The 26,250-nt window shown below is 47.0% G+C and overlaps 1 protein-coding gene across 3 annotated transcripts; it reads left to right on the top strand.

Moving 5' to 3' along the window:
• ARMC12 (armadillo repeat containing 12) lies at nt 1-26,248 on the top strand. 3 transcript variants are annotated; one of them, XM_074332849.2, is made up of 7 exons: nt 4,968-5,268; nt 6,820-6,965; nt 7,189-7,323; nt 17,286-17,459; nt 17,600-17,671; nt 19,871-19,930; nt 24,418-26,248. In XM_074332849.2, exons 1-7 carry the CDS (start codon nt 5,202-5,204, stop codon nt 24,487-24,489), a joined length of 726 nt encoding a protein of 241 aa, XP_074188950.1. In that variant the 5' UTR covers nt 4,968-5,201; the 3' UTR covers nt 24,490-26,248. The 3 variants fall into 3 exon arrangements, with proteins under 3 accessions (XP_074188949.1, XP_074188950.1, XP_074188948.1); XM_074332848.2 differs by lacking the exons at nt 4,968-5,268; nt 24,418-26,248 and adding an exon at nt 1-2,220 and having other exon boundaries at nt 19,871-24,408; XM_074332847.2 differs by lacking the exon at nt 24,418-26,248 and having other exon boundaries at nt 19,871-24,408.
• Nucleotides 26,249-26,250: the final 2 nt, after the last annotated feature.

Genomic DNA, 26,250 nt, shown 5'->3' with positions numbered 1-26,250 from the left:
TGCTAACCTGCGTTTCATATGAAGGGACCCGGATTCATTCATGGTGTGCCCAGACCACAGAGTGCATCCAGCACTGTACAGAGCAGGAGGGCAGCAAAATCACTGATACATTTGGTTGCTCCTGTGTCATTCTTTCAGTTCTCCCTCCTGACTTGGTCTCCCCATTTCCATCAAGCCTGTTGGCTTCCTGATACTCACGCAGGTCCTTTTGTTTTGAGGAGCCACTATGTTTCATTTCCCAAAATCTTCAGAGAGGGGTGGGGAAGGGAGAAGCTGACATCCGAGTTAACATCAGTGTGAGCCAAATACCAACTGCATAGACCTTGAGTGCAGAGTGGAATTAGTACAGCTGCCTGCTGGGAGCCCCTGCTCCAGTGAGAAATAAAACCAGTGAGGAGGGTAGAAGGCAGAAAGGACACTGCATGCAACCAATGGCTTTGGGGTGTTCAGAGAGATCTCTCCATTGGAGATCCCAGCCTGCCTAGCTCTGGGTCCCTGGTCTGATGCCCTTAGGTTGTTCTCTTTCTTGGCACCGCATCACATACACACAGGCACACACACCCCCATCACCACTTCATGACCCAGCTCAAAATCTACCTTCTGCAGGAAGGTTCAGATAATCTCCACCCACCTTTGGTCATTTTGTCATCACCTTCCCTCTGAGTCTTGTGTGCTGCCTTCAATCTTTTCACAATTATTAGTTATTACCTGTAGTATTTTCAACCCCATAGATTGTAAGCTCCTTCAGAGACAGTGTCTTTTATTTGTTTGTTTACTTATTTAATATATTTATTTTGAGAAGGAAGCAGAGATAGGGTGCTCTGACTTTGAAGGCCTCGTAGACCTGGGTCTGGATCCTGGTTCCAACACTTACCTGTTTGGCCCTGGGCAAGTCTCTTACCCTCTCTGAGCCAGTTCCATCATCTGTGATACTTACCTTGTAGAATGAGGGGCAAAAATGACAGAGAATAGTGTCAAGAAAGTGCCTGTTGCATAGTGAGTAGACAACAGCTTGTCTTCCTTTGGTGCACAGTTGAAGCCTTCCCTGAATTGAGGGACAGGGTTCCCTAACTACCCACCCATACTGAGACACTTAAGTGTGAAAAGGAACATTACTAATAATTACACCGGTTCTACAGCAGTAACTCCTGGACGTATGGCCACCCTACCTTAACGATAACCGGTGAGGGCAGGGTTCGGGTAGAGCGTCGTCAGGGTCACCCCATGCCTAATAATTCAAGCTCAATGGATATTTGTTGAATGAAACAGCGAACAGAACCTATTCTTCCCTCAGTTTCTTGCGGCACCAGCGAGTGAAGGAGATTGAAAAGCCCGCTCCCCCCAACTCCCCGCCCCCTCCTCTCCCTGCCAGCTCCCCACCCCCACCCGGGTCCCAAAGCCTCGGGCAGCCTTCTTTCTCTAAGGTCTCGCAGTCCCCAGCCCGCTTCCGCCGCCCCCGGTTGGCTTGGCAACAGTGACGTGCAGTGAGGGGCGTCAACTCTCTCCATCCTCAGCCTGAGCAGGGGGCCCCTTCTTATCCCAAGCAGGGAGAGGATGACGTTAGTGTCCTCTACCTTCCCGCCCCATCGCGGGGCCTGGAGCAAACAGCGCCCACCTGACCGCCCCACTCGGGCGCGTGCGGGTGCCCACCACTAACCTCCTCCGAAGCCCGGACTTGACAGGGGCTGGGAGGATGCCGGCTTCAGGCCGGGGAAACCCTCTTCACCCCTTCACCCCCAACGAGCCAGTGGGTCCCACGAACCCGGGCCCAGCGCTCAGCCCTGGCCCGCCCCTACCCGGGCAACTCTCGGGCTCCTGGGGGGTGGGCGGGAAGGGTAGGAGCTCAGAGGGCGGCCGGGCGCCGCGGAGCGCGGGAGACAAGGAGTTAAACAAGGTGCCGGCGCCGGGCGCGACGGGGCTGGGGGAGGGGAGCGAAGGGAAAGTGAGAGCGGGGGCGCGGGGGGGTTGGGGAACGGGAGCGAAAGAACATCCTGTGCCCGCCGCCGGATGCGCGCGGGGGGAGGTAGACCGGGGAGGGAGGGCAAGATGGGGGAGGCCGGGGGCGGGGAAAGGCGCGGCCCCCACCCCCACCCACTCCTCCTCCTCTGGGGGCTCCGCCCCCTCCGATCCCAGGGCCTTCGCCGCGTTTCTTCGGGTCCCCACGCCTTCGTCTGAGTAACGAGCCAGCGAGAGGCCCGCGAATCTGGTTCCTGGGCCCGGGTAAGCGCTGGCTGGGGAGGAGACGGTCTCGGCGAGTGTGGGATCCGCGGCAGGGCACTGGCGCCCCCCCAAGCCTTTCAGCTCTCAGCTTCTGGCTTTACGCGAGGGAAACTCGCACGTGTTGAACGTCTTCTGTGCACCGAGAGTCATAACACACATTCTCTCATTCCTGACAACAGCATTTCCCGGTAGTAGGTAGATATTAATAGACCCGTGTTCCGGAGGAGGAAATTGAGACTCAGATTATGGAATTTGCCCAAACCCAAGCTGGTCGGACTCCAAGGAGCTTTTCGTTATGAAGTATGCTAATTTTCTCTTAGCTTCTCCTGTGCATACAACAAGCACTGGGCCCCGCCAGAGTCACCCTCCTTAATGGCCTACCACTCTGTCCGCACAGTAGGCATCCCGCAGTATAATCAGTTTCTCTAATTTCTCTAACCCGAAATTATTCAAGGCAGTTAAACGGGTTACAGGAATTGAGAATGATTAGCCTGACGACCAGGGAGTGGAAGGGGCTGAATGATGTACCCTACACGTCTCACTGAAGCCCACCGTCTGTGCTCATTGCCTTACCACATTCAACGTTTTTTTCCCAGGTGAAACCTCTTATAATAGTTATTAGTACAGTCAACGTTTGGTGAGCTCTGTGTGCTGGGCCCTGTTCCAAGTTCTTAATCCCCACAAATAACCCCACGAGGGTTGTTTCCCATTTTATTCCCATTTTACAGGTGGGGAAGATGAGGCACAAAGAAATCACAAAGCTGAGTCAGTGACTGAACTGGTTTTGAACCTGGCAATCTGGCTAGAGCCCACACTCTCACCAAACTAAACTGCACCTAACAGGATGGGAACATCAGCCTTGAAGATAGAAAGCGGGAGTAGATGGCAGAGAGGGGTGTGATAGGACACCCCATGTCCTTTTGCCTTGGTGAGGATGAGTAAGAAACTCTGGGCTGGCAGTGAATATATGGAGTCTCAGACTTTAGCCAGTGGTTCCAGATTTCTGGATTTGACAGGAAAACCAAAACAAGAAAACAAACAAAAGCCAAGTTCCCTCAAAGAGTTGCAGCTTTAATTTATGCTTCTTTAAGAACATTCAAAACATAACTACCATCCATTGTCACCATCATTCCATAAGAGCAAGTATATTTTAATTCTCTAAGAAAGACATCCGAATCAAAAGCTGTCATTCCCAAGAAAGAACAGTCATTGACTTTATATCAACAAATATACATTCCTCTGTCTTTTTCAGTTTTTATTTATTTATTTACTTATTTAATTGGGAGAATATTGGGGAACAGTGTGTTTTTCCAGGGCCCATCAGCTCCAAGTCATCGTCCTTCAATCTAGTTGTGGAGGGCGCAACTCAGCTCCAAATCCGGTTACCGGTTTTCAATCTTCCCCCCCCCCCCTTCTTCCACGCCCCCCTCCCCCTTCTTCCACGCCCCCCTCCCCACTCCGGTTCAAGCCGCTGTTTCTCAGGCTATTTGTGTAGGACACAGCTCCCTGGTCCATGCTGGTGTTATGAGCCTGCGCTCCACCCCCTCCCCAGGTAGTTGGTTGCAGGTCGTGGGTCTGTTCACAGCAGTTACAGCAGCTCTTGCCTGCTGCCAGCCACTCATGATGGCTGCCGGCCACTCACGCTGGCCACAGGCTCACACCAACCTCCAGCTGCTCACGGCAGCCCAGCCCCAGGGAGAGCAGTTGTTCACAATCTTAGCTTAGAGGATACAGCTCACTGACCCATGTAGGAGTCGAACCTGCGACCTTGGCGTTGGGAGCCCCAGCACTCCAACCACCTGAGCCACCAGGCTGGCCCACCGTTTTCAATATTTAATCTTTAGTTGCAGGGGGCACAGCTCACCATCCCATGTGGGAATTGAACCAGCAACCTTGTTGAGAGCTCACGCTCTAACCAACTGAGCCATCCGGCCGCCCCTGTCTTTTTCAGTTTTGCTGTGGACTAGTTAAAATGCCCTACTGGGGATGGCTCTGCCTCTAATCCCTTTGAATCACTTGAAGGCAGAACCAAAAGAAATGGGCTTTAGGTACAGCAGGAAGGAGGTTAGAGTCAAGAAAGAGTTCTCTTTTGGAGGTCTTTTAAAGAACATGTGAGCACTGTGTTTGCTTAAGATAGGAGGGTTGCAGAATCAACTCCATGGACCGGGGAGACCAGTAGCTCTGGGTCACACCCCAGAGAAGGGCAGGGACCTTGTTCTGAAGAATCTATCCTCAGATCCACTAGGGTAGCCTTGGAACCTAAAATAGTCCTCATAAGGCAACCATTTCCTTCTTGGAGGTCATGGGTGGAGACTGGTGGTCCCATGGCAGTGAGGAGGCCTCTACTCTCTCCTTCCATGGAGTCCATATGGTCACCCACCTTGGGGCTCCTAGAGTGCTAGGAATGACCCTTGAGGAGGGCTGAAGGAAAGGAAGAGAATGGCCACGAAGCAGCGTTGTCTGCAGCCCGGGTGTGATGGGTGAAGGTTCTGGATGGACAGGCCTGGCTGGTTGCAGCGTCCTTGGGGCCACTGGGGGTGGGGGAGGAGGGGAAGAAGAAGGGAAGGGGTCTGGTCTCACCTGCTCCATCCTAGCAGTGGTGAAGACTAAGGCCTCCAAACTTGGGCTCTCATCCTCCAGGGTTGTGGCATCCTTTGACACCAGAGGAGGCCTCAAGCCCCATGCTGCCCTGTGTGTGTTGTGGTGGGGGTGGGGGTGGGGGAGGACTGGGGCATGGTTCTCATAGATTTAGGACCCCATTATTTAAAGGCACAGACCTGCCCAAATTTTAATCTTGGAGTTTTAGAATGGTAAATCTGGATCTCCTCAGGTTACAAATGCAGAAACAGGCCCAGGCCAGGGCAGTCCCTCCTCTAGGGTCACACTGGTTAAATGGGCCTGGAACCCCTGTAAACAGATTCCCTGTCACTGTTCTGCCCTCAAGTCCTCGAAGAATGTCAGAAGTCATGACTTGAGCACCTATGAAATGTAGGACTGCTGAATGTTGGAGATGCAGACAACTGCTCTCAAGAGCTTTGGGTCACACAGGTAAATATGTGACAGGAGAACGTGTAAATGCTGGAAGATGATGGATTTGCCTCAAAACTCTGCAAAACTTTATAAGGTGCTCCCCTCCCTTGAGGGAGGCCTTGCCTGAGGCCCAGAACTAGATGTATGGTGACGAGATAAAAAATGGGGAGGCCAGGGAAGTGAGGGGGGAACAGGGCTGCTTGTGGGCACACCCCAAACACCCCTCCCAGAAACTTCCAAAGGCCAGAAATTGGGTCTCTGCTGCCCTCTAATGGAGTAAAGGCAGCCCCTGGAACCGCCTGCTGGGGCCCCACTAACCTAGCTCCCCTAAAGAAAAGGCGACATGAAGGACCTTTCTGCCCCAGGCTTTTTATTTCCAGAGTCCTGAGATTTAGTTCCTACAGCCTCCAAGCTAAACTTTCTCTCCTTCGAAGCACCCCTGGGTGCCCAGTTTCCTTTGTTGCCCAGGTTCCAATTCTGATACCCTGGGTTCTTGGCCCTGCCAGAGTTCTGGTTCTGGAAGGCCCTTGCCAGGTGCCTTAGGACTAGCTCCCACCTGGGCGCAAGGTGGCACTGAAGACATGGGCAAGTCTGTCCCCCAACGCCTGGGGCCATTGGACATCCGCAAAAGTGTGGTGGGCCTGGCCACGGGTGCTGGGGCCATCTACCTGCTCTACAAGGCCATCAGGGCAGGCATAAAATGCCAACCGCCGCTCAGCACTACCTCGCCCATCTGCATTGCTCGTGAGTGTCAGGGCCCAGGGGAGAGAGCTCTGCCCTAGGAGGTACCTGCTCCCGAGGCCTCCCGTTTGGGAGGGCCCATTGGTGACTCCTCCAAATTCCTCTTTCCTTCCTAGTTCTCGGCTGCATCTTCCTCAAACTTACTCTAGAGATGCTAGCTCAGGGTCCCTGGGTAGTGGATGGCACTCAAGGGGGAATCCTCAGGACTCATGTGGCAGGTCTTTGAATTCTGCATTCGCTCTAGCTTCCAGGATGCTGCTGCATGGAAATTTGGCATCAGCAATTCTCCCTAAGGGGACATTGGGGCACCTGCATACCCAGAGCCTCTACTAGTTCGTATGACAACTTTGTACAAATGCCAGGAAATAGTTACAGTAAACATTACAAACTCTGATGTTTCTGATATGAATAATGGGGAGACCAGTAGTTCTGGGTCACACCCCAGGGAAGGGCAGGGACCTTGTTCTAAAGGATCTATCCGCAGATCCACCAGGGTAGCCTTGGAACCTAAAATAGTCCTCACCAGGCAAACATTTCCTTCCTGGAGGTTATGAGTGGTGACTGGTGGTCCCATGGCAGTGAGGAGGCTTCTGGGGGCCTCTACACTCTACTCCTCCTTGCAAGGAGTCCATGTAGTCACCACCTTGATATGGTGCCCTTGTGCAGTACACACCCTGTTCTACTGTACACGGTGGTTGTGTGTATAGCAAGAAAGCTTCAGAAAAGACGAGGCAGTTTTGTCCCCAGGTCCCTCTCCCCAACTTCCCAACCCCATTCTTTCATCACTTCTGAGCCCACAGCCTGACCTGGGCTCGGGTGGTTGTCTAGGCCTGGCCATCGAGCGAGAGCGGCACGGGCGGGACTCAGGTGAGCTACGGAGGCTTCTCAACTCTTTGGAGAGCAAACAGGATGAGTACGCCAGGAGCATGATCCTGCACAGCATCACTCGCTGCGTGTATTTGCTGGAGGCCGAGGTGAGGGCAGGGAAGCAGGAGGCCGGCCCTGGAGGCTACAGGGGATCCTTGGCCCCTTGACTGGCCAGACTGTCCTGGGGCCTGTCTCTCTGGCTGATGGAGGGAGGGAGGGGTTGTGCTGAGGGGTCGTGGTGATGGGGGTGAAGCTGGGGGGTAGACGGGGCGCAGTGGACCCAGGACTCCTGCTTCTCCTGCCTCTTCTGTCTCTCTTGGCACACTCTAGGCCTCTGCTTGTACTGCCGATGACATTGTGTTGGTGGCTTCCATGCTGGATGACAAGGAGAACAGTGTCAAAATTCAAGCTCTGAACACACTTAAAGCTTTCTCTGGCATCAGAAAATTCAGGCTCCAAATCCAGGTGAGCCCAGGGGCAAGTGGTGGGCTAGAGCACACAGGATGGCCATAGTCCCTGGGTTCTTTAACAGGCATAGGATAAATGGTCACGTTCCAGAAGTTGGTTTGGTGCTGAGTTTGTAACCCAGAAACAATATTTTTCCTTGGAAATCAGTGGGAAAATGGTGGTCGGATTCCCAGCAAGTTCATTAAAAGCCTTTGATCTCAGGGTGACGCTGAACTAGGGCACTGGGAATATCTCTGAACCCCAAACAGCCCCCTGAGGTTCTTTCTGACTCCAGCTAACTCATTGACACTAACTGGGTGTCTTGAAATTCAATTCAATTCTGACACACTACCTGGAGTTAGCACAGACTCCATAGGTTAAGGGCTCAGTCCCACAAAACTGCCCTCCACCTTCCCCACCAATTTCAAAAGCTAGTTACAAGTCTTAGTACTTCTGACTGACTGCGCTATAAATTTGGAGGTTCCCACGACCCCCTTTTCAGGTTTGATAATTCACTAGAATGGCTCATGTCGACGAAAAAACATCCAGCCTAAGAGAAAGCTTATTAAGAGTTTATTTGAGCCAAACTGATAACAATTGCTGGAAAGAAAAATCTCCATGGATTGAGAAAATGCTCCAGAAAATGGCGGTTTTGCAACTGATTTTATACGTTAGAATCAAAGGAGGAAGGTTACTTGAAATCCATTGCGGGTAGATTAGGGAGGTTGGAGAAAGCAAAGCGGGGAAATCTCTGGGACTGGATAAAAAATAAATTGGAGAGACAGATACTTCTTTTACATTGGTGGGTACAGGATAGTTAATAGCATTTTACAGCACACAGGTCGTAATCGGGACAACAACGAGGGATTCTGTAGCTTCTGGCTCTGGTGTGGCGGGTTGTGCCCTGAGAGGTCTGGAAAAAGGGATTACTCTGACATTCCAAGGGTATGTTATCTTAGATGCAAAAAGACAATCGACAGGCTCACTTGAGGTAAAGATTGACCTTTGTCAAGGAAGCTACCGGCCAAGGATGTGACTACCGGCCACGACCGCGTTTAGTTAGGAATTTTTATGTTTGGACTGTCCTGTGTGGTGCATTTCGGTCTCTGAGTTTGTAGGGACTACAATGCAGGCGTCCTCTGAGTTTGTCAGGTTTAGTGTGTGGCCTCTTTTTCATCCACACTCACAACTCAGGAAAATGCTTTACTTATGTTTGTTTACTGGTTTATTGTAAAAGATAAAACTGAGGAGCAGCCAAATGGAAGAGACACATAGGAATGGCAGAGTATGAGGAAAGGGGTGGCAGAGCTTCCATGCCTTCTCTTGGCATGCCACCCTCCTAGTACCTGGACGTAGTCATCAACTTGGAAGTTCTCTGAATTGTCATTTGAGGGTATTTATGGAGGTTTCATTATGTGGGCGTGATTGATTAATTGGCCATTGGTGAATCTCTAGCCCCTCTTTTCTCCCCAGAGGTCAGGGATGGGGCTAAAAATCTCAGCTGTCTAATCATGGCTTGGTCTTTCTGGTCACCAGCCCCCATCCAGAAGCTATCTAGGAGTAAGCCAAGAGTCACCTCATCAGCATAAACCCAGGGATGATAGAAAGGGGCTCATTATGAATAACAAAAGACCCTCCAGTCAGGAAATTGCAAGGATTTTAGGAGATCTGTGCCTGGAACCAGGGACAAAGACCAGTTACATTATCATACCACCCGTGCTGTGCGGGTCAGAGGCTGGTGACTTCACTGCCACCATATAGAGAAAATATAATCCACCAAATGTCAGTTCCCCCAGTTTCCTGCCATCAGCCTTACCTGTTTCCATATCCATCCTTTTCCTGCTTTCCTGCTGATACCATGTGTTGATAAAAAACATCCAGCCTAAGAGAAAGCTTATGAGAGTTTATTTGAGCCAAACTGACGACAATTGCCAGGAAGCAAAATCTCAATGGATTGAGAAAATGCTCCATGAAATGGCGGTTTGCAGCTTATTTTATACATAGAATCAAAGGAGTAGGGTTATGTGAAATCCATTGGTGGTAAATAAAGAGGGTGGGAGAAAGCAAAGTGGGGAAATCTCTGGAATTGGATACAAGTAAATTGGAGAGACAGGTACTTCTTTTACATAGGTGGGTACAGAATAGTTAATGGTTCACACAGAGATGTTAATCATGGGACAAGAATAATAATGAAGGTTTTGTAGTTTCCTGCTCTGGTAGTGGTGGTGGGGGTGGGGAAGGGATTATTGACATTCCAAGAATGTCATCTTAGATGCAAAAAGACAATAGACAGGCTCACTTAAGGTGAAGATTGACTTTATAAGGGAAGCTTCAGGCTAAAGATGTGACTTCCCGCAATGGCCCACCTTAGTTATGATTGTTTTAAAAAATGTTTTGTACACTTTTTAAAAAAATTTTTTTATTAGGGAGTATTGGGAAGCTGTGTGTTTGCCAGGGCCCATCAGCTCCAAGTCAAGTCGTTGTCCTTCAATCTAGTTGTGGAGGGCACAGCTCAGCTCCAAGTCCAGTTGCCATTTTCAATCTTAGTTGCAGGGGGCACAGCCCACCATCCCGGGTATTGAACCGGCAAACTTGTTGTTGAGAGCTCATGCTCTAACCAACTGAGCCATCCATCCGGCCGCCCCACTGGTAGCTCAGCAGCAGGTTGTTGTCTTCAATCTAGTTGTGGAGGGTGCAGCTCACTGGCCCATGTGGGAATCGAACCAGCAACTCTGTTGTTAAGAGCTCGCAATCTAATCAACTGAGCCATCCAGCCACCCCTGAATTTTTTATGTTCATTCCATCTTATATGGTTATTTTCAGTCTCCTGACCTTGTCAGGTTTAACCTGTGGCCCCTTTTCCATCCTCACATGAAAAAAGCTTTCTTCTTGTCTGTGGTCAATATTTGTTAGTCTCTGTCTGGGGTCCTATCCCATTCCTTGAGGGACTCTCTCCTGGTTAGCCTCTCTGATGTGGCCTTTCCTGCTCTTTCCCATTCATATTCAGCATGCTCTAATCCTTCCCATCTTAAAAAGCAAAACTCAAAAAAAAAACAAAAAAAAAAAAGTCTCTTCCTTGACCTCCAAACTTCTCTCTAGAAACAGTCTATCTCCCAAATCAAAAATAAGTAAAATATGGGTGGGGGATGGGAGACGAGGGTAAAGGGGATCAAATATATGGTGATTGTGGGGGCGGAGCCCCAGAGAGTAGTTTCCAGGCTCTCGGCCTCACATAGACAGGTGCTGGCTCAGGTAGTAAATGGCCAACTGTGATTGCATGGCCATCAGCTGTGGCTAGTTGGCCGTCAGCTGTAACCAGTGAGCCATTGGCCACTAATATAACTGTTATGGCTACGCCAGCAAGAGAGAGAGAGAAGAGAGAGAAGAATGGGGGCTAGCAAGAAGATGGCGGCTGGGCTGGCAAGTGTGGATGGCGGTTTGCGGACAGTGTGGATCCAGCCTCCATTGAGAGTATAGTGCCGCCAGAGAGAATATAGTGGTATGACTCCCCCATCTATGGCTGCGTGGGTGTTCCTTTTTGGCCTCACCATATCCTGCGTTCTTGTATGGGGAGCGGGACCAGAGACCCCGCAGGCCGTCCCGCACGACAGTGATGGAAGGAGAACTGACTCTGGGTGGTGAACACACAATGGGATTTATAAATGATGTAATACAGAATTGTACACCTGAAATCTATGTAATCTTACTAACAATTGCCACCCCAATAAATTTAAAAAATAAATTAAAAAAAATAAGTAAAATATTTAAAACTTACATTTTTTATGTGTATAGTACAAAGAATAACAATAAAACAAAACACACATAACCAGAATCTGGGCTCAGAGACAAAACAGGACCAGTAGGTTTGATGCCTCTTCCGCCACCAGAGGCAATCACGTCCCTGAATTTTGTTCATCAATTCCTTGATTTTCTTTGTAGTTTTTGTTGTGGCTGGAGGGTTGTGAAAGCATTCACCAGGCAGGTAGAAATACAGAGGGAAGATTTATGAAAGCAAGAGGAGGGTAAGCCAGGCAGAGTCTGCTGGAAACTACTGCCCTGAGTCTTTGTTTCCTCTGAAGTTTTTCATTTTCTAACCAGGATGTAAACTGCTTTGGCCTGCAATAGAATCTTCTATTATGTTCGGCTTTATCTGTTGGGGTGGGTGAAGATGTGGTTAAACTGGTTATTGCAACCTTTGCATATGTTATGTAGATTTAAGTTGGAGCCAGGAGTGGATCCCATACAGGTATAAAAACCTCACCCAAGTCACCTGCTGAAGTAAATAGAAACATTGAAACTGGTATGCATAGTAAATGTACAGTACACAGAGCCATTGAGTTTTGTCAGAAAGAAAAGAGCTTTCAAAAAATCCCAAGCTAAATTACACTTGTTAAATCGAATTATACCAGAAGTCCAAATCTCAAAGTAGAAGATATAGTGCCACCATTACAATCTGCCCTGTCTTATCAGTTTTACCATGTGTGCATGCATTATCTTATATTGCAGCAGGGCATGGCAGACAATAAATGAATAGGTAAAATGTAGTTTGTGTGGATGGAAAAGGGGCCACATGTTAAACCTGACAAGCTCAGGAGACTGAAAATAACCACATAGGATGGTGTGAACATAAAAATTCCAACTAAGGTGGGCCATGGTGGGAAGTCACATCCTTGGCCTGTAGCTCCCTTGACAAGGGTCAATCTTCACCTTAAGTAAGTCTGTCTGTTGTCTTTTTGCATCTAAAATAATGTACCCTTGGAATGTCAGAGTAATCCCTTTCCAGACCCCCCCATGGGGCACAACCCACCACACTAGAGCAGGAAACTAAAAATCCCTCATTGTTATCTTGTTGCCCAAATACCATCTCTCTGTGCAGTAAAATGCTATTAACTATCCTGTACCCACCAATGTAAAAGAAGTGTGTGTCTCTCCATTTTGCTTTTTGTCAGAGATTTCCCTGCTTTGCTTTCTCCCACCCCCTTAATCTACCACCCATGGATTTCATGTAACCTTCCTCCTTTGACTCTAATGTATAAAATCAGTTGCAAAACCGCCATTTTCTGGAGCATTTTCTCAATCCGTTGAGATTTTGCTTCCTGGCAATTGTCGTCAGTTTGGCTCAAATAAACTCTTATAAGCTTCCTCTTAGGCTGAATGTTTTTTCGTCGACATTATTTGGCAGAGTGGGCAGGATTCCAAAGAAGCCCACCCAGGACCACCCTGCGGACCCCGATTCTGTGCTAGGTACCAGCAGGGGCCCTTTGTGCCCCACCGGCTCCCCGCTTTGCAGCAGGTGAACTTGGGTGAGTTTTTCTTGGAATTCCGGACCTCCCTGTTTTAAGGTAGAAGGCCCTGACCTTTATTTTAGCTGTTTTTTTTTTTTTTTTTTATTGTTGTTTTTTTAAATCCTCGAGATGGCATTAAAAGGTTAAGGGTTGAGATAACCCAGGTTAAGGACAAGAGTTAAGATAACTCTGGGACAGGAGAAAAAAAAATGGGTGGTTGGTTTTCATTTCGGCTTTTCAATTGAAATTGCTTACTGCGAGTCTGAACAAAACCTTTGACTGGATAAATGAGAGTCTGAACTTGTTCAGCTCGGAAGATAAGGAGCATTTTCTCAATCCGTCCCAGCGATTGTCGTCAGTTTGGCTCACGTAAACCCTTACAAGCTTTCTCTCAGGCTGGATGTGTTTTCGTTGACATTTGGAAAGCTTTTAAGCTTCATGTATCTGGAAGTATGCAGTTTGTATTCTGTGATTTGCCTTTCCCCCTCCACATTGGAAGATTCATCCTTACTGATGTGGATAGCTTTGTTTCCTTCTCTCCCACTGCTTATGGTATTCTCCTTTGTGAGTACCCTGCCATTTTATTTATCCATGTACCTGCCCATGGCTGAGCATTGGAGTTGTTTGTACGTTGTTCCTGTGGACATTCTTGTACACATCTCCCTCGCAGAAGTGGGAGATATTCTCCAGGGTATGTTTGCAGCAGTGGAATGGCTGGAATGGGTGCAAGGGTATGCCCAACTTTCCAAGAAAGGTTGTATCAGTTTACGCCTCCACCAGCCTGTACAAGTGTCCCTGTGGTGTCATTTCTTCCCCAGCACTTCGTATTTGCACACTTTAAATTTTTTGCATCAAACTTTTTTTGGGGAAAACAATAAGTCTCTCGGTCTTCACTTTTCTTGCTGCCTCTGCTTCATCCCTTGGTCTTCTCAGTATCCCTGAAAGCTGTGCTTCTCAAGCAAATCAGAATTGCCTGGAGAGCTCGTTGAAAACAAAGATTTAGAGCCCCACACCCAAAGGGACCCAGGAGATTCTCACACAGGTGGCCCAGGCACCACTGATTCTTTCCCCCAGGGTCTGTATCCTGAGGACTCGAGTCCTATTCTGCTCTCTGGGTGAAAGCAACCACTCCCTGGCCTCAGTTTCCATCTAGAGGTGCTCTCCTGCATCTCTGTCCTCAGCCTGGGGGCTCCCCTGACCTCCAGACTCATGTCCAGAAGCTCCATTTAGATAGCGTAGTACGCTGTTTCCCCAAAAATAAGACCTAGCAGGACTATTAGCTCTAATGTGTCTTTTGGAACAAAAATTAATATAAGACCCAGTCTTATTTTAATAAAAAACCCAGTATAATATAATATAATATAATATAATATAATATAATATAATATAATATAATATAATAACGGGTCTTACATTAATTTTTGCTCCAAAAGACGCATGAGAGCTGATGGTCCTGCTAGGTCTTATTTTCGGGGAAACACGGTAGCCTGCTAACCCAGCACATCCCAAATGGAGCTCGCCTTTACTCCCTGAGTTAGACCACCCTCTGCTCAGGGATCTGATCTCATCAGCCCTTTGCTTGGTCTTCCTCAAGGCTCTTAGCGTCACGTACAGTATCAGCTCCACCTCCTTGCTCCAACCCCAGCCATTTACACTGTGTTTCGTGCTCTCCCACTCCCTGGCCTTTACATCTGCTGTTCTCTCTGCCTGAAACCCCATCCTAGACATGCTAGCTCCTATCTGTCCTTCAGGTCTCAGCAGACAGTGAGGGGTGGGGGCAGAGAGGAGCAGGGTTCTATGGGAATGCTGTGACGCTCACTCCAGGGTTCTTCCCTCCCTCTTACATGGCTCACAGGGGTATAGCTTGTGAGATTACCTGTCTTTGATGATACCTCTTGGTCCAAGCACCTTGCATCTCAGAAGGCAAGATCCCTTTATTCATTGAACAAATCTATACTGAGCACTGACTAGGCACCAAAGCACGCTGCTGGGCACTGGAGATATAGCAGTGACCAGAGCAGGAAAGATCCCTGTCCCAACAGGACTTCTGTGCTAGCAGGGCAAGGCAGGCAATGCACAAATAAACTATGTAGTGTGTTTCATGTGACAAGTGCTATGGAGAAAAATACAAATTTGGTGAGGAAGGTTCGTATGGAAGTAGTGTTGCAGTGTTTTGTGTTTTTTTTCTGATTAGTTCATTCATTTATTCTTTTCTTTAGATTCCACATATAAGTGAGATCATATAGTACTTGTCTTTCTCTGACTTATTTCACTTAACATAATGTTCTCTAGTTCCATCCATGTTTTTGCAAATGGTAAGATTTCTTTCTTCTTTATGGCTGCAGTTTTAAAGGAGAAAATCTTTGGGACCTAGGGCTTGATGAAGAGTATGTAGAAATAACACCAAAAGCATGATCTATGAAAGAAAAAATGGACGGATTGGGCTTCATCAAAATTAAAAACATTTGCTTTATGAAATATTTTCTCCCATTAAGAGGAAGAAAAGACAAGCTGTAGACTGGGAGAAAACATCTGCAAACCACATATCTGACGCCTCATATCTAAATTATATAAAGAGCTTTCAAAGCTCAATATTAAAACTTAATCCAATTAGAAAATGGGCAAAGACATGGATATATTTCACTCAAGAAGATATATGCATTGCAAATAAGCACATGAAAAGATGTTTAACATCAGTAGCCATTAGGGTAATGAAAATTAAGACAACAAATTAAGATATCTAAATTAGATACACCTATCTAAATTCAAAACCAGTGACTATACTAAATGCTGTTGAAGATGCAGAGAAACTAGGTCTCTCATACATTGCTGATGGAAATATAAAATGGTGTCACAGCCACTCTGGAAAATAGTTTGGCAGGTTTTTTTTTTGCTTTTTTTTTTTACTATACGTTTACCATACAAACCAGTAGTTGCAATCCCAGGCATTTATCCTAGATAAATGAAAACTTCATTTGCACAAAAACCTGTACATGGCTGTTCATAGAAGCTTCATTTGTGATAGTAAAAAACAAAAAGAAAGATAAATGGTTATACAAACTGGCAATCCATACCATTGAACATTACTCAGTAATAAAAGGGAATGAACTATTGATACATACAACACATTGGATGGATTTCAAGGGCATTATACTGAGGGAGAACACAAAACAAAACCTCAGACTGTCACAAAGTGTAATGCCATTTATATAACATTCTCCAAATGATAAAATTATATGTAAGAGATGAAAAGCAGATTAGTGGTTGCCAGTGGTTAGGGTTGGTTTTGGTGGGGAGGGATAAGTGTGACTATCGGCAGTCTCCCAGGGAAGATCTTTGTGGTGATGGGACAATTCTGATGGAATAATCTGTTGATTGCAGGGGTGGTTACATGAGTCTACATGTGATAAAATGACCTAGACCCACACACACACATTGTACTAATACTAATTTCCTAGTTTCAATATTGTTATGTATGATGTAACCATCGAGGGAAACTGGGTGAAAAGCACGCAGGACTGTTCTGTACTATTTTTGTAACTTCCTGTGAATTTGTAATTACTGGAAACTGAAATGTTGAAAAGTAAAAAGTGTGTTACATGTGACAGTGCTATAGAGGAAAATAAAATAAAGATGGGGGATACGGAAGGCTAGGATGGGAGTGGAGTTGCAGTTTCAAAGGAGGTAGTCAAGGAAGACCTCAGTGAGGTGACACTCTTACCTCTGGAAGGAGGTAAGAGTGAGCTATGCATGTCTGGAGGGAGAGCATTCTAGGTAGAGGGAACAGCTTATGCAAATATCCTAAAATAGGTGTGTACCTGGGTGTTACCTTAGCTATTCAAGGAATAGCTAAGCGGCCATTGCGATGGGAACCATGCAAGCAAAGGGCAGAATAGGAGATGAGGTCTAAGAAATAATGGGGGGAGGGGCAGATCATACTGGACCCCGTAAGCCACTGTAAGGACTTCAGCTTTTACCCTCAGTGAGCTAGGGACTCTTGAGCAGAGGAATGGCATCTCCAACATGTCTGCTGTTCTGAAATAGACTTGGGCGTGGGGGTGGTGGTGGTGGGGGGAGCAGGGAGACAGGAGCCTATTGCAGAAATCAGACGAGAGATAATGGCTTGGAACAGGGTAGTAGAAGGGGGACGGTGAGACGTGGCTTCGTTGTTGATAGTTTTGAAGGTAGAGACAATAGAATTTCCTGAAGGATCGGAAAAAGGGGTGTGAGAGAAAGAACACAGTCAAGGAGGACCGCAGAATTTTGGCTGGAGTAACTGGAAGGAAGATGTAATCAACAGCTGACACAGGAAAGGTGGTGGAAGGAGCAGGTTTGGGAGCTGGAGTGTGTTAACTCTCAGGCGTCTATTAAACAATTCTGGAAAAGAAGTGGAATTGGCACCTGAATATATGACTCTGGAGTTTAGGAAGATGTGCAAGGTGGAGACAAATTTGAGGAGGTTGGTCAGAAGAACGAGAAAAGAAGTCTGTGAAAAAGAAGCCAAGCGAAGAAAAAATGTCAAGGATGTGGGAGTGTCAATTAGGTCAAATAGTGTTGCGAGTTTAAGTTAGAGGGAATTGTGTATTGGGTTTGGCGCAGGCATCGTGGGTGGGGGCAGCAACGAGTGAAAGCAGAGGCTGGGACGGTGTTGAGATCTTCATAAAAGCAAACCCGTCTCTCTCCCCTCCTCGCCAGGAACACTCCATCAAGGTGCTGGAACTGATATCCACCATCTGGGACTCAGAGCTGCACATTGCAAGCCTCCGACTCCTCAACAACCTTCCACTGCCTGACTTTGCACATCCACAGCTGCGACGGGTGATGCCTGCCTTGATGGAGATTCTTCAGTCAGACTATATCCTGGCACAGGTGCCTCAACACCATGGCCCACGCTCTGTCTGCCTGACAGCCCTGGATCAGCATCTAGAGGGAGGAGAAAAGATTTGTGTCTCCTCTGCTCAGGCTCACACTCACCTGCCTTCTCATGCTTTACTATTTCCTTTATTCAGGTGCAAGTCATTCGATTGCTGAGCTCCCTGGCGCAGAAGAATGACCTTCTCTATGATATTCTCAACTGCCAGGTGAGAAAGGAACTGAAGAGGGGCTGATGGGTTCCAACTCAGATATTGGGGAAGGACGAATCATGGATTCTCCAGGCAGACTTAGCCCTAACAAGACTGTCTTATTCCTCTTTCTGCCTCTGCACTAGATACATTGAAAACCATCCCCTCTCCTGTTATCCCAGTAGAATCAGAATCTATTTTGTTGAGAGAGGGGAATCGCCTTTGAGGAGTTTTCTAAACTCTGAGAATCAGGAACACAGGTGACAAAAAAAAGTTAATGTAGGTATTTTAATATTAGGTAAAAATTACTTACAACAGAAACCATTATTAGGAAGAGACAGTCACTACATAATGATTAATGGTTTGTAAGGATAAAGCAGCTCTGAACTTATATGAACCTAATAACATACTCTCAAAATTGGAAGAATTACAAGGTAAAACTGGTCAGATACAAGGAAAAAATTTTTTCTCTGGTTTTCAGTTTCATTGAAGTGTAATTGACAGAAAATTGTAAGATGTTTAGAGTGTACATTGTGGAGATTTGATGTATGTATACATTGTGATATACTCCTGCCATCGAGTTAGTTAAAATATCCATCATCTCACATCTTTTTGGGGGACAGGAGTACGAGGGGGAGTGAGAACATTTAAGTTCTAATCACTTAGCAACTTTCAATTATATGATACAGTGTTATCAACAATAGTCACCATGTTTATAGTAGAGCCTCAGACCTTATTCATCTTACAGCTGAAAGTTTGTACCCTTTTACCAACTTCTCTTTATTTGCCCCTTCCTCCAGCTCCTGGCAACCAATTTTCTGTTTCTGAGTTTGACGTTTCTTCTCTCTCTTTTTTTTTTTTAGGTTCCACCTAAAAACAAAAGTGATACCATGTAGTATTTGTCTTTCTCTGTCTGGCTTATCTCACTTAGTATAATGTCCTCAAGGTTCATCCATGCTGTCACAAATGGCAAAGTTTCCTCCTTTCTCACACCTGAATAATTATAAAGAAAAATTGACACATCTACCACCACAGTGGAAGAGTTTAACTACTTTTTCAGCAATTAATAGATAACAACCTAAAACTAGTAAGGATGTACGTACTGTGAGTAACAAATAAGCTTGAGCCATTAGACATACCCAGACACATTCCTCTCAAGCAGACAAAATATTTGTAAAAATTAACCACACATTAAACTTTAAGTGTGTCACCCCAGTCAGAATGGCTATCATCAACAAGACAAATAGTAACAAGTGTTGGAGAGGCTGTAGAGAAAAAGGAACCCTCATACACTGTTGGTGGGAATGCAGACTGGTGCAGCCGTTATGGAAGGCAGTGTGGAGGTTCCTCAAAAAATTACTAATAGAATTACCATATGACCCAGCAATTCCTCTCCTGGGTATCTACCCCAAAAATCTGAAAACATTTATCCATAAAGACAAGTGTGCTCCAATGTTCATTGCAGTTTTATTTATGGTGGCTAAGACATGGAAACAACAAAATGTCCTTCGATAGATGATTGGATAAAGAAGTTGTGGTATATATACACAATGGAATACTATTCAGCGGTAAGAAAAGATGAAATAGGACCATTTGTGACAACATGGATGGTTTTTGAGGTTATAATGCTAAGTGAAATAAGTCAGACAGAAAAAGCAGAGAACCATATGATTTCACTGATATGTGGTATATAAACCAAAAACAACAAAAGAACAAGACAAACAAATGAGAAACAAAAACTCATAGACACAGACAATAGTTTAGTGGTTACCAAAGGGTAAGGGGGGCGGGGGGTGGGGGGTGGGAGATGAGGGTAACGGGGATCAAATATATGGTGATGGAAGGAGAACTGACTCTGGGTGGTGAACACACAATGTGAGATATGGATAATGTATTACAGAATTGTACACCTGAAATCTATGTAACGTTACTAACAATCATCGCCCCAATGAACTTTAATTTAAAGGAAAAAACCCAAAAAACTTTAAGTGTGTCATAACGTATTTGCCAGAACCAGTATTATTACCATATCACTCATTTTATGACCACAATGTAATTATGTTAGAGAGTGATAATGAAAGGAAAACTGAAAAAAAATCCTATACAGTTGAATCTGAAACTTAGGTATACTGGGGAGTTGAGGCAATACAAAGATGGAGGAAGGACTTTAGAACTTGCCTTGGATTTCATTCCCGTCCTCTCTCCATCCCATCACAGGTGCACTCCAACTTCCTGAACCTGTTCCAGGCCACACAACCGGGGAGCCTGCTGTTTGAGGTACTCGTGTTTGCCGAGCGGCTGAGTGAGGGCCGGAATACACCGCACTACCGCGCCGTGAAATGGCATTACAACGAGCAGTCTCTGCACGAAGCCCTCTTTGGGGATGAGTCACGCCTGGCAGACCGGCTGCTGGCCCTGGTCATCCACCCTGAGGAGGAGGTTCAGATCCAGGCCTGCAAGGTCATAGTCAGCCTGCAGTGCCCCAAGGACGTGGGACTGCGGCCCTCCCTCTGCCACGCCAGTCGTTCCTACTTTAATAACGGGGAATAAAATTAAGGAGAGCCAATAAATGAGTATGGGAGAGAAGCTAGAAGGCCAGTGTCTGTCCAAGGCCTTCCAGGGCTGGAGAGAGCTTTCATTCAGCATAATGCCTGCCCTAGATATGGCAAAGCAGGGGCCCATCTCCCAAAACACACCCCCACTTCCCTGTTTAGTCCCCTTCTCTTGCTGCTTTTCAAATTGGAATGTGGAGCCAGTGCTTCCAGGGAGCTGCAGGGAGAGGGCAGGTTTGGAAACTGAGGCCAGTAGAGCGTTGGATTAGTCAGGAGGGGCTAGGCGAAGCCACAGGAACAAACAACCTCCAAACCTTCGCAGCTTAAAAATGATAACGGTTTTTTCTTATTCACACTGCATGCCCATCGGGTGGGGATGGTGGTGAAAGGGCAGGTGTCCGTTCCACATCATCTTCTCTCAGGAACCCAGAGGCTGAGGGTGGCTCTTCATTGGGTTTCTACAATTCCTCGAGAAGGAAAAGGAACCATGGCAGTGATCTTACCTCTTAAAAGTTCCACCAGAAATGATGCTCACCATTTCTGCTCATATTTCACTGGCCTCAGGGGGTAGGGGAGATCAGTCTTACCATGTGTCTAAGGGAGAACTGAAAATATTTGGTGACAGCACTAATGACAGAACTGCAGGCATATTGGGGAAGAGTGAGAGCTTTGGAATCACATTCTCAGGTTCAAATCCCAGCTCTGTCACTAGCTGTGTGACCTTGGGCAAGTCATTTTACCCTACTGGAGCCTCAGTCCCCTCATCTATAAAAATGAATATAATAACAATACTTACCTCATGAGGCTGTTGGGAGGATTTTATGGGACTTATTTGAATTAATGAATCTGAGGCAGCATGTTCTGCCTGAAGAGGGTATTCATCAAAGATTGACTCTGAGGAGCTAGGAAATCATCATTGTGAAAATGAAAGATTAGCACTGAGAAGATCCTTGGAGATCACTGAGTCTGATGTTTCTCCAGCCTCTTTGGGTTACAGGCACTAGGGAGTCCCAGGGCCCTCTATGAAGCACCCTGAAATGTCACTGGAACTTAGCTTTAGAAACCAGAGTACTTGTGGGATAGAAACCAGAGTGATTGTGTAATACAAAACCACATCCACGAAGTCTCCAGAAACAAGCAGACCGTCAATCCAAATATGGTCACCCATTCTCAGATTTTTCCCATTCACTGCATTTCCCACTTTTTCATTCATTGTGCTGTCTGTGATCCTTTGCTTGCAAACAAAGAGTACTGATTGCCGATGTTTTAAGGAAACATTATGGGAGAAAACTAAAATTGGAGCTATTCACAGTCTGTTACTACTTGGTTTAGGAGGCAGAACATGTTGATCCAGCCTTGGAACCCCGGTGTTCTTCAGAGGCAGGATTTGAAAACCAGAATCTAGTCCAAGGCCAAGCCTGGCATTTTGCTGAAGGGAAAACAAACCCAAAGAAGGAAAGTGACTTGCTCAAGGTCACATGACTGGTCTGGGACAGAAATAGAATGAGAACTTCCTAGTCTTGGGCGTTTTGCTTTTATAGTCCTGGCCTGAGCCCATGAGAGTGGACCTTGGATTCTAAGCCAGAATGTGTGGCAGGTGAGAAATACCTCAACGCTTCTGGCTTTTAGGGGCCAGCTTAGGACTGAACTACTTGAGGAAATCTGTCCCTCACCCAGGATCTCGTCTCGTGGGTGGGCTCGGTGGAGGGTTACTGAGGATGGGCTGATCAGAGACAGCCAGTTCCTGCCAAGGGACCATCCTCATCACTATCTCCCAATATTTGACTTGTCACCTCTGAATCACATCAGAGTTGCATCATCAGCCCTCATCTCTCTGTCGAGTTCAGACCTGAAGGCTGCTCCTTCCTGCTACTTGGATACACTGCAGTCACCCCAATGGAACTTATCAAAAGCCAACATCACCCTGCCCACCCCTCAACCCGCTCCCATGTCACCAGTTGGGCAACACCTTCAACTTCTCCACCCCACTACATCCAACCAGACATTCTGAAGATCTCATCAACCCAGTTCTCCAGTTTCCACTGCTGCCACCCTATCCCCTACATCAGGACTTTTGGGTGGTCACTTTCCTACTTCTGGCCTCCATCTTCTCTAGCCCTACACACTTCAGGATAATCTTAGGACCCCACATTGTATCATCCTCGAAAACATTCAGCGGTTCCTCGCTGTCATAGTGAACCTTTTCCCAGCCCCAAAGCTAAGTCACATGATCTGACAAGTATAAATATACTCACAGCAAAAGCAGGTTGAGTTTAGTTCTGGAAGATATGGTCACTGGACTCCTTCGTTCATGATAACACCAAATGAATTAGCTGCCTTCAAGGCCTTTCCCAATCTGGCCATCTGGCCTGCCACCAGCCTGCCACGTCAAATCTCATCTCTAGCCGAACTGGATGCACTAGTCTTGAGCTTTTGGTACAAACTTTTCCCTGCCTGCAATGCCCTTCTCTCTCCTTTGTACTGGGTGGGCTGTGTTCTATAGTGTCATCTGCAGCCTAGAACTTTCTTCCGCTGTGCCAACCTTTACTGCTTCCTGTGGCACTCCTCACTGGAACCTCTCCTTTGGCATTTGGCAAATTAAAGCTTGGATCTTATAAACTCTGCTCTTCTTCTTGCAGTGTGTCATATCTAACTGCTTAAAAGCCTTGAAGGAAGAGCCTGCTCTGGGTAGGCATGTGATAACAATTGGCTGATGGTAATAAAAGAAGAGTTGGCAGTGGGCAATGAGATGGGGAAGGGTGTATTGATTATTTGTTGCTGCGTAAGAGATTATGACAAAACTTAGTATATCCATCAGTGTCTAATCAAGAGAGAGAAACCACACTGTAATTTGAACAGGGACATTTTACAACGGGATTGGAGTAACAAAGAATTGGTGAGGAAGAGTAAAGAGAACTCTAAAGAATACATGAATAGCAGACATGGGAGTAGCCCCTAGATACCTCACCCCACAAGGCTGAAATCCGGATCTTGTTGAGGAGAACACAGGCTGTGGCTCACAAGAGGACAGAAAAGTCACTGTGGTGTCATGCCAGTGGAACTTGCTGGAAGTATGCCCTCTAGGATGCCAAGGAAAGCTCTTTGTGGTGAGGCCACATAACAAAGGCACTCTACAGCAAAACTGCTTGAGCGGGGTGTAGGGTTCGGGGCAGTGGCCACTCGCTGGGAGCTGCTGGCCTCCAGGGACTGCAGGAGCCTGGTGCTCAGATATCTGTGTGTGCTGCTGGCATCTCATGCTGGAGAAGCCACGTGTACAGCAGGTACTGGGAGCTGGAGAAGCTGCAAAAGCTGCAGGAGGTAGAGGCACTTGGCTTACACAACTGCCCAACAGGGACAGTGTCAGAAGCGGCTAGCCACTGGGAGCTGCTGGCCACTCCTGGAACTGGGCACCGGCGAAGCTGTTTGCACTGCCGGAGCCTGCCAATCAAGTGCACTAGAACCAGGAAGCAAAACCCTCTTCCTCTCGCAGTGTCCCTCCGGCTTCCTCCCTCTTAGCAATTTAAAACATCAAGAAGCATTTGTTATCTCTCATAAGAATTCAGGATTCTTTGGGCTGGGTGGTTCTGATTCAGTCAAACTCTGGCTGCCGTCAAGCTTTTGGCCGGGGCTGCAGTCATCTGAAGGTCCGACTGCGGCTGGAGGATCCACTTCCAAGATGGCTCACTTACGTGGCCGGCAAGTTGGTGATGGCTGCTGGCATTTTCTCTACAGGTGGGCATCTCCACAGGGATGCTTGAGAGTCCTCATGACTTAGCAGCTGGCTTCCCCTAGAGTGAATCATCCAAGGGAGAGCAGGGCAAAAGCTGCAATGGCTTTTCTGACCAAACTTCATAAATCATACGTTGTCACTCCACCACATTTTATGCATTAGAAGTGATTCTTCACTTAGGAGAGGAGAGAGAGGGAAAAGCTTTTGAGGATGGGAAACCACTTGAACTTTACCAAAAGGGAAACTCCGATGGGATTATGGTAGGGATGGGGTGCTGGTAGATGGTATTTGGTCATCCAGGCTGCCAATTATTCCTGTAACTGATTTCCTGAAGAAGATGGGTGAGAGAAAGCGACTCCAAGCACCACTAGACTTCTAGCAGGACCCCAACACACACACACACACACACACACACACACACACACACACACACACGGCATAGACTGCTAGACTGCCCATGCCTGATTTTTTTTTTTTTTAAGGAGGAAACAGCTCACAGTGGCCCATGTGGGGATCGAACCGGCAATCTTGGTGTTATCAGCACCACACTCTAACTAAGTGAGCTAACCGGCCACCCGCCCATGCCTGATTTTTGTCTGGACACATGACTGCCTAGAATAGACACGACATTTCCCAGCGTTTGCAGCTGCTAGGTATGGCCATGTGACTATGGCTGGCCGATGGAATAGAAGAGTTCTTGAAGGGAGGAGTCAGGCCCTTCCTTCCCTCATCCTCCATTCCACTGCCTGAAATGTGAACGGGTTGGTAAACAATCTTGGACCATGCTAATGAAGACAACGCCTGTAGATGCCAGAGCAACAAAATTAAAGCAGCCTGGACTGCCGAGGCCGTGGAGCTGCCGTATCAGTCCTGGACTCTGTATGCATGGAATGCTATTTGAAAAAGAAACTATCTTATATTAAAACATTTGTTCTGTGGTTTCTTTTACTGCAGCCAAATCTACTTGTATATCCTACAGCCCTGTCTTGGTAAATTAGTGACTCATTTGTTTTGTAATTGATTTATTGGGCAAATATTTATTGAGCGTTGAATGCTCTTGTTGTAGCCTCTAAAACAGGAGCTGGCAGGTAAGCACAGAGAGGGGTACCAGGCTAGGGAGCGAGTTTGGTCTGTCAAAGGACTCAGAAAGGGGAGGTGAGTTTATCTGTCTGCGGGTCCTTCCCAGGACCATCTCTTGCCTTGCTTCCCATAAATGGCATTTATCATCTGTCTGTGAAGCAACCATTTTTAAGGAGGGAGACTATGATTACCATGGAAGCCTAGAAGGGGATGAGCTAGTTCAAGTTGCCAGTGACTGAAAGAGGACAGAGCTCTGTATCAGCACTTCCTGGTCCCTGGGCATTCGTTCAGCAAAAGTTGACAGTGGCGTGGGCCAGAGGGCGCATTCTCTCCTGGTTGTTGCTAGAAGAAAGTGACAAAGGAGTAGGTGAGTGGCAGCTCGTGTTCCAGGGAGTGGGCCAGGGCAGGTATGTAACCCCAGTGCAGTCGGTAAGGGGGAAGGCTGGGGGCATGGGCCTTCCCCATCAAATTCCCACGGGGGTGGAAACCCTGACCATTGGAAATGTGATAGGAAAAACCCAACATGTTAAATATACATGAAAAAGAAGCATAGAAATAAGAAGTACAGGTTGGCATTTAAAATGTTCTGCAGCTGTAAAAATTGAAAGGTTTTCAGACAGGAGGTAGAAACCTCCATCCCGGTAATCCATGCCACAGCCAGACATTGTGTTCCCGTAGTGGCTACTGTAGCTGGCTTGTTCAGTTTTGTTCCGTCTCCTCCCGGTGTGCCTTCCTGTACATCAGGGTGGGAAAGCTGAACACTAGACTGTAGCACCAAGGGTTCCAGACGTGGCTTAGGTATTTGTGGTCATGTGTGCGGCCTAAGACCTAACCTGAATAGAGTTAAGGGGGGCAGAGGCATTTGTGTGGGAGGCATTCTTTTTTCTTTTTATAGCGAGGGCAGATATAATAGACACAGGCAATAATTTTTGCTGGCAGCTTCGTGATCTTGAGGTCACCGCTAAGGTGGGTCCTGGAGCCAACAGTTGCTGTGATGGCCTCCTGACTCCCACCTTCCTGATGGTGGCAGAGGTAGTAGGTTCCTCGGCAACTCAGTTCTGCAGTGGTTTTTGGATTTCATTCCTGGAAACTCAGTCTGATTTCCACCCCTCCGGACCTTTTAATGACTTTGTGAGTCCCCGGTCATCTGGATTTCATCCCTTTCTGCTTAAAATACATACAGGGGTGTCTGTTATCTGCACTGAACCCTGATAATAAAGTGCCTGATATAGAGT

This window comes from Rhinolophus sinicus, chromosome 2 (genome assembly GCF_057876585.1).
Source record: "Rhinolophus sinicus isolate RSI-liver-muscle chromosome 2, RSI-T2T, whole genome shotgun sequence".
Classification (NCBI taxonomy): domain Eukaryota; kingdom Metazoa; phylum Chordata; class Mammalia; order Chiroptera; family Rhinolophidae; genus Rhinolophus; species Rhinolophus sinicus.
This window is presented reverse-complemented; position numbering and strand designations above follow the sequence as displayed.